General features: G+C 38.1%; 1 protein-coding gene across 5 annotated transcripts in view; it reads right to left on the bottom strand.

Annotated features, from left to right (window-relative positions):
• CABIN1 (calcineurin binding protein 1) overlaps positions 1-12,966 on the bottom strand; it is a 107,549-nt gene that overhangs the window by 70,785 nt on the left and 23,798 nt on the right. For all 5 annotated transcript variants that reach the window (XM_082293684.1, XM_082293687.1, XM_082293686.1 and 2 more), the window contains 4 exons: positions 11,631-11,892; positions 9,182-9,442; positions 8,433-8,584; positions 7,740-7,918 (listed from right to left, as the gene is read on the bottom strand). In XM_082293684.1, coding sequence (XP_082149810.1) covers positions 7,740-7,918; positions 8,433-8,584; positions 9,182-9,442; positions 11,631-11,892 — 854 coding nt within the window. The remainder of the gene's footprint in view (positions 1-7,739; positions 7,919-8,432; positions 8,585-9,181; positions 9,443-11,630; positions 11,893-12,966) is intronic.

Raw genomic sequence — 12,966 nt, 5'->3', positions numbered from 1 at the left:
TTCTACAAGCACCTCAAAGATAACACAATCAGGAACAGAAAATATGTCAGTGGATCCCAGCACACACATTCACATGTGCTGGTAAAGAATTTGTGTTCTCAAACCAGAACTGGCCAAAGTGTCAGGCTAGTCTAAACACACTTCAGCAAAGCAGCACTCTTCAGTATGTAATCAGTAACTTCACAGAAAAATTATGTATGTCTTCCTGTTCTACTGAGCACTAATGAAAATTAAACTTAATTACGGTGTCTGTATTTGGGACCCACATTTTAAAAAAGACACTGAAGTAAGGAAAATTAATTCAGAGGAGAGGATAAAAAATGAGAGATTAATGAGATGACATATGAAAATTACCAGGAGAATTGGACTTATTTATCTTAAAAAAGATGAGGGAGAATTTCCAAATACATATGATTAACCAAAATAAAAATACAATAATTGCTGTTCATATTCATTCAGTACAGTGTGAAAGGCAATAGGTTTTAATTGCAGCAAGAAAATCTACTCTTTTTTTCCCTCATCTCTATCTTAACTGCTACATACAGTTAGAAAATAGTATAGTGAACCTATAGAATCACTGTAGGCTTTTGAAGAAAGGCAAATAGTCCTATCATTTGTTAGGTTACCCAAGATGTTCCTTAATATAATAAAAAGCTCTGTCAATACCTAAATACTGCAGTATGTAATGCAAAACTTGTGGCAACTGAACCAATTCACATCCTAACTCTGGTTTTCTAAAAAGAAAAGAAAATGGCATGTTTTATACCTGAAAGTACTATTCTCTTCTAGCCTAACTCCCAAATACAGCTCTTTTTTATAAATACATATATCTTAGATGGACACATAGCATATATTTTTACATTTGTTGTGCTATGAAGCTTTTCCTTCATCTGGTAAGAGCTGACTGTAGTTGAGAGTCATTTGTGTTACTCAACCTACATGCCAGACTGCAGTGTGTGAGGCATGAGAATGAATTCCAAATTCCCAACTGCCCTTTTGAATGACACAAATCCATGGAGAACATCAGTCCTTTTTAATAATTTCTGCTATAATTAAAGAAAATTTAATGCAACCCAGTGTAATTTAAGAGTTAAAAAATTACTGGGTTTTATATTTTGTTTACCTAAGTTTCCCCACCCAGCATCAGCAATAAGGCAAGCTTTTCCAAAAAAGGTAGGGTGGTCCCTTGTTGTAAGAGATTGGTAAATCAAGGACTAAATATTCTTTTGAGGTCCCTCCCTGTAAAGTTTCCTATTACTTCAAAAGCTAAGATAAAAATACAGCTGGGTATTAATGTCCCAAAATTATTATCTGTAGCAGAAATGAAGAGACTAGGGAGAAGTTCTACTAAATTGTGCATGAGTTACTGTAACAATATTCCTATGAAAAACATGATCTGATAGTAGATGTTTCTCCTTGGTATTATTATATTTTGTTTCATTACTTCATTGCATCATTCCCAAGTTTTAGGAAGATTTCAAACAACCTGAAATCTCTATTTGCTGTAAATTTAAGTATTTCCTGTTTATCTCTAAAAATTTCAGAAAATGGCACTTGAAAGCAAGTTTTTTTTTACCTCATTTCTCATAATGGACTCAACTTGTGATATTTCATTTCAAATCTATGTCAGATTACATCACCTACTCTGTCAACGGGTGAAAAAGAGCAGCTTTGGACAGGAGATGTAAGAAGGTCAAAAGAAGAATCTTGTTAACTTTCCAAATTAGTAAAAAAATACTAATTATTGTCAGAAAGATGTCATTGGGAAGAAAGAACTTGTATATTCACCTGTACTGCCAAGACCTTAATTGTATCATGCTGAGGTCCTGTCAGTCACATGGATGATTAAATCACTACCATTACTGAAACGCATCTGTCACAAATTTTAGAAAAAATATCTGAAGTCCATTTGCCTTAATTGGATGCTTAAGAGCATTTTAATGTTAATCTTATCCTAAATGAAGTTAAGTTTACTGTGTTGACTTCAAAAATCCCTATTCCCCACTATTCCTCCATAGCAGGAACAGCCATGGGCATGTCACTGTCACTGCTCACTCAGCATTCGGGCATACCACCTGCATGCCACCCCATCACCAGGACAAAGTTGTGTAAAACTTTGTAGAGCCTAAATGACTCTTTCATTTTAAAATGCAACAAGAAAAACAGGGCTCAGTACTGCAGCAGGAATTACCCTGTGCCAGCATCTTCCCACGGGAGCCCTGTGGACCATCCATAAGCCTTGTTACCTAAACTGAGGCCACTCAGCACTGGAAGAGGGACAAGGAGAGTGATGTGTCACAGTGTAAGTGACCTGAACTAGCAGACAGACAATCCTAACGACAGAGCTCTCACTGCTAAGTATGATGACCAGGTACCAACTGTGGTACAAACTCACATAATTTATTCTCAGGGGAGCTGAAGCACAGCTTCATGGTGCCAATGTGAATGAGGTGTTCTGCCTTTGACAACTACTATGCAGCTCAGTAATCCTCTTTTGAAATTTTCTGGAAGTTAAAAGGAAGAGGGAGAAGACCTCTGAAACACCTGCATGCAGGAGTAAGTAACAGGCTGAGAAAGCCAAGAGGGTACAACTCACTTCTGAATAATATTTTTGTCTGTCTTAAACATCTGAAGGAAAATGTGTGTCCAGTTATTATAAGAAGATATCTGAATCATGATAAACAATTAGCTGCAAGTCAAAAAATCAGAAATGAGCGGCACAGAAAGCTTTTCTAAAGAGCTCTATACATATGCTAACTCAATTTGCAGAAAAGAAAAATCCTGCTGCACAGTTCAGAGCTTATGAATAAGCAACTATATATAACTGGAAAAAAAAAAATCTTGTCTCATGCAATAAAGGTGGGTTGTTCCAGGCTGTGAAGGTACAGACTCTCTTTGTCCTGCCTGGCACCATCTCTCCCCTCTTCACTTGAACATATGAGCATTCTTCTTTACTGGTCTGCAGTCAGAAACATGATGTATCACAGAATTCTCATTCTGCAAACAGATTCCACCCATAACAGAAGACAACATTTAGCTCTGCATCAAAAGGCACTTGCACATTATTAAAAACAAAAGAATTGCAGAGATTTGCATGGGAGTAGGTTAATTTGAGGACAGCAATTTAAAGGGAGTTCTCTTTTAACATGAGTCAAAGATGAGAGTCTATGTTTTGTCTGGCTGCACTGAGCACTGAATGTGTTTCCATAACTTACAGTCCCATATTGCTGTTCTGCCTTCAAGAGCAGAGCAACAGAGTATCTCACTAATGTCCCATTTATTTGGACAAATGCTTTTCACACAATCTCACACTATATCTCAGTGTGACACTTGTACTAATCAGAGAGAGGTTAAATTGGGGAAAGGTAAAAATGGAGCATACTGCAATAAACCGGGTGTGATTCATTATTCATGTAGTCCAGTATGCTGTCCCCGTGAACATCCAGCACCACGTGCCAGAACAGGACATGTACTGCAGACCCAAAGATTTCATTTTTAACTGCTGAAGAGAGAGAATTTTAAGGGCAAGATTTCAATGTTCCAAAATGCAACGTGGATGTTCTTTTTACGCACAGAAACATCCACTTCATCCCAGAAACTGATTTAGTTTAGGCATGAGTGACAACCTGGTGCAAGAAGCTCCTCAGAGATCACCTTTGTCTCATCAGGATGTTGAGAACCCCATTTACAAAAAACTGTGCATTTTCATAACATTTGCAGAATTACAAACCGACAAACTATGAAGTGAGACTTATCCCACAGCACGAAGCAAGGAGCCTTTCCCAGTGAGTTTATCATGCAGGTTCTGCCAATTATTAAAAGCAAGCCGTGACAGGTAAAAGCAGGAAGAGAATGCCTGGGGAACAGAGATTTGTGTAAAGGTTAGAGGCAGCACGGGCAATATTGGTTGCAAAAGCAATCAGGCAAAGACAAACACAAAAAAGGACAAGTAAGTCTAACTATACACGACATACTACACGGATGAAGACTTAAACAATACAACATTTTAACACTGTAATAGCAATGGATACATCATCTGCATACCACCACAGTAATATGGAATTGAGTATCAACACAACAAAGGCATAACACAGCAAAAAAGACCACCTAAACAATCTCCCAGTCTACTCTTTAGGAAACAGATACCCTATTCTGATTTTTTTTTCATTTTAACACTTTTCCTGCTTTCTGAACTAACTTTATTGCTTTTATTGCAATTGGTCTTTACTGACTACATACATCCAGCCTGTATAGAGGAGGACAGAGAGCATACCTGTTTTGCTATATAGCACTGGCCATTTAGCTGTGTAAATACAGTAACACTACAGGTAATGATAGTCTGGGTGCCTGGCAAGTTCCTACGTTTTCCTGTTTCCTATTTTGCTCTTAGAAAATAAGAGTCTGGACCTACGCTTCAGACTTCAAATGCAAGTTTTCACTTTGGAGGGTTATAAAATAGCAATAGGCAGGGGTGATGACAGGAAAGACAGGATTAACAGAAGGAAAGAAAAGATGTTGCTGAATGGAAGGACAAGAAAAGAGAAAGGAAGCTACCCATTTTACACACATGACAGCAGCAAGTCAGGCAGCAAATAACAGCTGCCATTCAGCAATACTTTTGTCTCCTTGAAGGAGATATATGCTAGCAGCTGCTATGAGGGAAAAGAAGTTTAGCTACTTTACAAGCTGTATTTACTGGTTCCTTTCTCCCATTTTCATTAAATACAGGACTTAAAACTAGTATCACCAGCATTCACTGAATCTGAAGCCTTTCAATGCTCTCAGCTTTAACAGTGATTTCTGCATATCCTCATCATCATCTTCCACCAGCAAAATTTGCTAGAGAGCTACAGAATTATAATGACACATTTAAATATAATGTATTCAAAATAAGTCTGCCCTCACAGCTTCACCTATTTACAGATAAATGTCTGAAGATCAGAATCCCAGTACTTTCAAGAAAAGATGTTTGGCTGTACAGAAATTCTCTCCAGCTTGTAATGAGATAATTTGCTGCTCTAGAAAGCAAGTTGTTGGGTATCTTGTTAAAAAATTAAACTAACAACCCACCAAAACCTAAACCCACAAAATTAATAGAAAAAGTAGAGTTCTGAAGGAACTGCAAGTGTTCATCTAGTCCATTCCTTTTTCCATCAGGATAAATTACATCTCCATCATGCCTGGCAGACAGCTGTATCACCACTGTTTAATGACTTCCAGTGCTAAAATATTGCAGGGTTATACAAAAACGGTATTTCCTAAGACTGCTCTAACACTGTTTTCTAATGTTCAGAATGAAAATGCATTTAAGTCTAGTATCATCTGTTCGGTCTTCCAGGAACATGGACATCCTGAGGTTTTGCCTCTTTGTACAGCTTTCAACATTATTTAGGTTACTCTGCTGTCATGTCTCCCCTGAGTCTTCTCCTCCATAGACAAACCATCCCAATTCCTTCTCTCTTTCCTTATTGGTCATGTTTTCTTGAAGCACAGAACACAAAAATGGTCAAAAAAGGTCTCAAAGATCAGTAATGATCCCAAATAGGCTCTTGCTTGCAGTAATATATGAAAAGAAGTGTGTAAAATTGTACAATACCCTTACTTTACTTATGCCATGTATGATCAACAATATCAACACAAAATAAGAGTATTGTCAGGCCTCAGAAGGAATAAATACTTAGGCTTAATTTAGGTAAATTTATTTGTTCCTGAACAACAATATAGACAGTTTCATTTCTGTCAGAATAGTTAAAAAATATTCTAAAGAGTAGTCAAATGATGAGTATTTTCTTGCTATTTTTAGGAATGGTACAACAGAAATGCTGGCACCAGCTTTCTTCAGTGATGTGACTATGTGTAAGATGTCAAGAGCATTTTACTTCAAAAGTATGTATTTTAATACAAGTAAAATGCAAATGTATGCAGAAGAGCACAGTATATGTAATAATATAAAAGTGGAAGATTTCTGAGCCTGTTAGCTCAGCCTGTTAGCTCTTCCATCTGTAACAGCCCCAAGGCAAATATTTCAGTTTCCTGGGGTTCTTCAATATGCTGTATCCAGGGTTTAGTTGTGCCAGCAACTTACAAAACATTATGAATGATGCAGTACTCTGCAATTCTCCTTGTCATGGTTACACACAGCCTTCCTGAAGATCACCCAAACTCGGCTTCTTGCAGCAGCTGACATTTGGAATTGCTTTGACAGCACAAAGCTCAGTCCCAGCTAGGCTCAGCTTGCAGATCCAGGAACTGCTCCTTCAGCCCTAGCAGAGGCAGATGTTCCTGCACTTGCACCTCCAGGCTTTGCTCAGCAGCCGCCTCTGCTCCCACTGGGCCATCAGCTGCCACAGCCCATAATGTCTTACTTGGAGAGAGGTACTAACGACACGCATTGGAATATTTATCTAACTTATGTCTCTCCTGGGAGCATTTAGACAGTCTTCAGGACCTAAGCAGATGTAGTCTTAGCCAGAAATGCTTCTCACAGGGAATATGACTTAAGAAATATTTAAATATTTTCTCCCTTCTATGCTGTTTCGTCAAAAGCCATCAAAAAGCTAATAAAAGAGCCTGATCACTGCATAATCCATTGACACCTTCACACTACAAATGATCTCAAAACAGTCTAATGAATTACTCCCAAGTGAAATGCAAGCAATAACAAAACAAACATTTCCCTGTTCAATATAATGAAAGAAATAAAGGAGCTTCTCTCAGTTGCACCAAGAATTACTTGTTGAGGAAAAGGAATAAATTCACCCTGCAAAAATTTCAGGCATATGAACATTTGTTTCAAAAATGTGTCAACAAAGTTATTTACAAATTTCCATTCTTCAGAAAATGACAATAGGAAGCAGCCCACCCTCCAGAAATAAATTCATATCAAGCAGAGCATTTCTGTGGGGCCTGGCACATTCTACCAATGCTAAGCTAAACACTGTAGATATTTTACTCCTTGAGTGCTGATACTCAAAGATCCAGATGGATAAACAAATGGCCAGAAGAGTAGAATCAGAATCAAATTCCTAGCCAAATAATAAACTCAGGTTACTTAAATTGTAACTTAATTTCTATTATATATGCAATTGCAAAGATCTTCATTAACACTATGATACCACCCCTCTCCTCCATTTATAAGCCAATTATTTATTCTATAATTTTAAATTCTACAAAGATGAGCTGCTAACCAGTCATTGTAAATGATAAAGAAAAATTAAAAGATGAAATCTACAGGACTGTCATGCAAATCACTTCGTGCTGAATCACAATATATTCCAAATAGTTGCCACCTGCCTCCTTCGAAAAACGGTAATACTGGTTTGTGCTGTCTTTTTATCAATCTGTCTTGTTTCAACCAGTTTGAATTTTCACCTGGTCATTTCATACAGGCCGAAACAGTGTCCAGTCTTCTGAAGATTGAACCCACATCTTTCCTAATGAGCTCTGAAGAAAAAAAATCACTGAAAATTTGGTGAGCTCATACTCCTCCTACCAACATTACTGTTTTGACTAAGTTACAGGTACCAGTGGTGGCAGGTGACAACTTTGAGTTTTGTATTTAAAGCTCTGACTGTACATTGATTCTATTTAAGGCACTGAATTTATAAAGATAATGAGCTTCAATATTGCCCGTGTTACCACAGACCCCTCACCCTCCTTGAGCAGTTTGATCATTCCTGGTCAAACCCCCCATGATCAGAGCACCTCCCTGCTGGCAGTATTGAGAACAGGGACTGTACCGTCCGGCGTTGCCTGCTGGTGGGGTTTTTTACATTTGACGTAATCGTGGTCAACTGGAGTGGCTGTGTAAGGTGGGGATGTCAGACCTGGACCGGAAGAGGAGGGGAGGGAAGTCCCAGGGCCTGGCACTGTTCCAGCTGAGGAGTGAGAGTCTTCATCTATCATGCAAGGTTTTTCTCTGGGAGGATGAGAAGAAAGGTGAAGTGTTTATACAGTTGCAACATATACAAAGAACAAAAGGAGACTACATGTTCTTATAGCATTTCCAAGAGAGCAATTAGATCTCACTAACAAATACTAAATGAAGGAAAGTTATATTCCTCCCCTGTCAACAGTAAACTATTCTTTATCTTGTAGTTGTTAATGAGACAAATTATAACGACTAAAATCTCTCGTCCAATTTGCATTTTTTAATCGTTGATTTTAAAAATCAGATTTATTAATAAATAAAAACAGTGGCTTCAAAATGGATCACAAGATCAAAATTGTTGTTTTCTTCCCTTCCCATTTCCTCTGTGCCAATTATTGAGATCTCAGAGCAGCATGTAATCTTATTCATGATACCTGAAAACTGCAAACATTAGAATAAATTCTACTCACTTTGTTTTGTTTGTATTTTATTCAGCTTAATTTTAATGGTTTATTGTATAGTAGTTTATAAGCATACATTCAGAGGATAAACTAGCACTCACTTTTCTGCAACTTTTGGGGTGTTCTTCTCCTCACCCCTGGCAAAGGGTCCCTCAGAAGCTTCTTTCATGAAACTAACCAGTACCTCTGCATCTACTCCAGAATCTGGTTTCCCCACAAGTTTCAAAATAGAAGCATGAAGTCGAAAATATACCTAAAAAACACCAAAGTCCATTTGGTCAGGAAAGAATTTCTAGCTCTGCAATCTATTACAAACAGTCTTTTCTCTATAGAATCTGCAGGAGTTAGTTAAGACAGCTACTTGTCACTTAAGCTTACCTGAATTGAACTTTCCCTGCCTTTGAAAGTTGCTTTTAAATTACAAAATCTGAACACTCTACAAATTTTATAACCACAACCTATGGAATAGAACAAAGAAAGCAGAGCTGGTCTCCTTGCAAGCAAGTCACCACTGGGTATGCTCTAGACCCACTGCTTTAAGCACACGCAGTGAAAGCAAAGGTCCTACCTCTTGCATGAACTTGTGCTTCCATAGGTACAAGATGCTTGTGAATCCTATCAATGTTTGATTTTTATAAAAACTAATGAACTGTGTGCAGCAAAATTCAGAAGTGGAATTGCTACCCACCTGTTCAAACTGCCTTTGAAATTAAATCAGCCTGAGTAACAGGCTCCATTTTACTCTCCAAGTCTGTCTTGCAAACGTTCCCTGATGCAGAGCACCATGTATGTGTGCCTAACAATCTGTAGAGAACAAGGCTTCAAACCTACAAATTTAACTTTCTTTTACCTCCAACGCTTCCATGGCAAGTTCTGGTGGATTGTGGTAGTGAATCTTCTTTGGATACCGAGCAGCCTCCTCATGTAAGTAATGCCCTGCCTGTTTGTAGTGCAGCAGGTACACGACAGGAGGCTGCTTCTGCTTCTCAGCAATCTTGCCCAGCATGTAGTGGATCAGCCACTCCTCCTCGTCCCCGTCGCCCTCACAGCGTGACGCCGACGTGAAGCACACCTTGGCTGTCTCCAGCATGCTGTCCCTGCGCTCCTCCATCTGCCACCCAGCCAAGGGGGAGAGCACAGAACACACCACATTCACTGCAGCTCACACAGAAATCTCTCAAAATGCGCTGCTGTCCATGCAAAAGCGCAAAGACAAGGTACAACTTTTAAACATTTTCAACCTAAAAGACATAGAAGTGATCAAATACATCCCAAGCGATCAAATACACTCACACAACCCACAAAATGTGCTTATGGATAGGTTTTTGTTCACTCCAGTAACTGCTGACACAACCAACCAGAACAAAACGGTAAGTAACAGAAGTGTAAGAATATGCAGATAAATATAAATCTGAAAAATAACAACCCAATATTCACATCTACAGAAATTCTACCACTTTTTTGCAGCTGTAATTATCTTAACTCTTCAAAGAAAAAACTTATTTGCTTTCTTCTGCAACTGAAGCCTGCTAGAGCCACTATGGCCCACTCTCACTTGTGAAGAAATGTATTTCGTCTTGCTTGCAATGTATCTAATTTGGAGATTAATACTCTCCCCACCCCACCCTGTCAAAAAAAAATTAAAATCAGCAGCATAAATTAAAGTTAAATGCCAATAAATTCATGTAAAAAAACTAGGTCAAAAGATGCATTAATGTAATTTTCTCTCTTTGAAAATGAAGTTTATAAATTTAAGCTGTGTACCTATAACCAAGAACTAAAACATAACCTTTCTTTTCCTAAAGATTTTGTAAGAAGAGAATAATAAGGTTTTTATGTATGAGAAACACATTCCTGAAGAGATGTATCTGTGGAAGTGAGATGAAATTGTTTCAATTTATCTTTTATAGTAATAGAACTTCTCTTGCTAAATGATGCATTTTTAATATATTCATTTGAAAAAAACGAAGACTTAAGAAGTCCTAAATAAACATTCCCATTTAATCCTCAACTTCAGATGGCTGCTCTGTATTGCTCCTTGTATCTGATAATAGGAAGTAACTCCAGCATTACCCCTGGAATTCCTCAACAAATCCCTCATAGCCAAGAGGCCACACGACCAGAAGACCAAACTTCTGGTAACTCAAAGGTGTAAAATGTAGTATCTTCATTTTCCAAGGAGTTCATTTGGAGCTGTCGGATGCAATAACCCTCCAAAAGAAAACTCTATTGTTAATTGTCATTTCAAACATACTATTTAATAAACAAATTGTTCCCTTTTAATATGCAGGCTGACATCATCTTTCTTCTTTGACAAGAAAGTGCCTGTGGGAAGTGCAGTGTTAATCCAGTGCTGGAGGCAGCTCAGACTCACCACCTCGCTGTAAATACTACTCCTGGAAGCAAAGGGTGTTCCCAGCACTGATCTCTGTAGTTCAAACATTGAAAGTTTTACTAATTACAGCAAAGAAGCAGCACTTCCTTTTTTTCATTCTGCTTCCAGCTGCAGACTACGTAATATTTGGAAGTCAGAATAGCTAAATCAGAAACGGAGTTCACTGGTCCAAAAGACAGATGAAACATTTTTCCCAAGCAACTCTTATCACTATCAGAGTGTATTTAGAATTGCACATTTTGGTTTAGCAATAAAATTCTTAATAATCTTTTTTACCTCCCTTTTGCAGAAAGAGATAATGAATTCATAACAATGTTTTCAATGGAAATTCTACCAATCTTCTCACTTTGATCTTTTGTTTAGGTAAATGCCTTGCTCAAGGCACTGCTCTTACCCAGGGAAGGCTGAGCAGAAATCGAAGGGCTTGAGCATTTTCCCTTAATTAGATTATTATGGCCCAAAACCATAGAAAAAGTGGAAGATTCTTTAGATATAAGAGATGACATGTGGACACAGATATCAGAGTAATTTCTGATCTCTTTACTATTTAAATCTGTATACATTTCACCTCTTCCTGGAAACACTGCATGACATTTACTGAAAGGAAAGGTAAATATAACTCCCCTTTCCAGAAGGTTACAATAATTTTGTGTCACCTTCAAGAGACAATTCAAAGATTAGGCTCAAATTGATTTTACACAGGAAAAAGAAAGAAAAAAACCCACCTTCAAATGCTGTTTGACATCACCAGATTACATGAATATTGGAACTTCCAATATTACTAAGTAACCATACAGTCTCATACGTGGAATATAGCATGTAAATACTTAATTTAAAATTTTACTATGTTAGAAAACTTAATTTTAAACGTTTAAAATTTTATACGCTCTCTGTTAGATCCCACCTGCTGCACAACTTCAGGCGGAAGTTCCATTTTCCACTGCTTAAGCTGTCGGGATGCAAAGGAATGCAGGGCATAGGAAATGGTGCCGTACTCGATCCACAAGGACAGGTTGGAGCTGTCGATCTCCAGGGCTCGTTTGAAGCAGTTCAGGACAGGGGTAGAGTGCTTCCAGATGGGGCCATCGCTCTTCAGTTCATTGGAGTTCAACTTGTCCTGAATGCGACTCGCTCGAGCCAGAGCCATCCCAGCCCAGGAGTCAAACCTACGCAAGCAAGAACATAACACATGAACAAACTCCCCCCTGAACGCTACACTGAAGGCACAGACAAGATTTATCTTGTATCTACAACTTTTTCATCCTTTTATCACAGGCTACCTCAAAACAGATTTCTGCACTTCTTCCTCTCCTCAGAGTAGAACACAAGCTGTATAGCCTAAATAATACTGATTTTATTAAAGGGGTTTCCTAGTAACGCACTGTCCCCAGTAACTGTCACACATGGAAAACAGACGAAAAATTCAGGTTTATTTGCCATGCAAAGCCAGTGTATCTGTATTTCTAATGGCAGCACTCTACTGGTTTTTTCTCAGTAACCATGCAGTCCTGTCAAAATGTTGCCACCCTTTATTTCTGTGGGCCAGCAAACATTATGACACCTTGTATTGCTGGACTCAACTGTGAATAATCACAATCATTTCCCAACATAAAAATCATAAAGCCAAAAATGCATTCAAGTAGGAAAATTCTGATGAACTAAAACTGTAATTTCTGACTGAGGGACTGTTGAGGATCCAACCCTGTGTTTATTGACAATACAGTCTGAAGGGTGGTTTCCATAGGCCACAATCTCACGTTAACACCAGGGTTCAGCTGCTCTGGGGTTTTTCAATTTTACCATGATTTTAACAGCAAAGTAATAACCCTAATGTTCTCATATTTTTGCTTGCAGTTTCTTCTGATTCCAACTGAAAACCCATTTTTAGGTCAAGTGACCTCAATAGTCAGATTCCTGGGGGGAATGGAACAGGAACTGTAGTACAGACAAGTACTATCTAATTTGACTGGGGCAAAAATACTGTGCTACCACACAAGGCATCTTCTGAACAAAAAAAAGAGTCACATATTAAAATAAAAATGCATTCCATTTATTTGTTTATGAATTTAAGTTTTAGAATATCAAAACTACAGAAAAATGGGTAGGAGGTGGTACTGGTAATTTCTTCATCTGCCTTCAAACAGGACTTTTAGCCATTTGCTAGTCACAAGTCCCAGACCAGAAGATGCAATAAGATTAAACTACAGCTATTTCCTCTGAAGATTTCACATCTAAAATTG

Source organism: Coloeus monedula (genome assembly GCF_965178545.1).
Source record: "Coloeus monedula genome assembly, chromosome: 18".
Lineage (NCBI taxonomy): Eukaryota > Metazoa > Chordata > Aves > Passeriformes > Corvidae > Coloeus > Coloeus monedula.
Note: the sequence above shows the minus strand (reverse complement) of the source record. Positions and strands in the feature narration are given on the sequence as shown.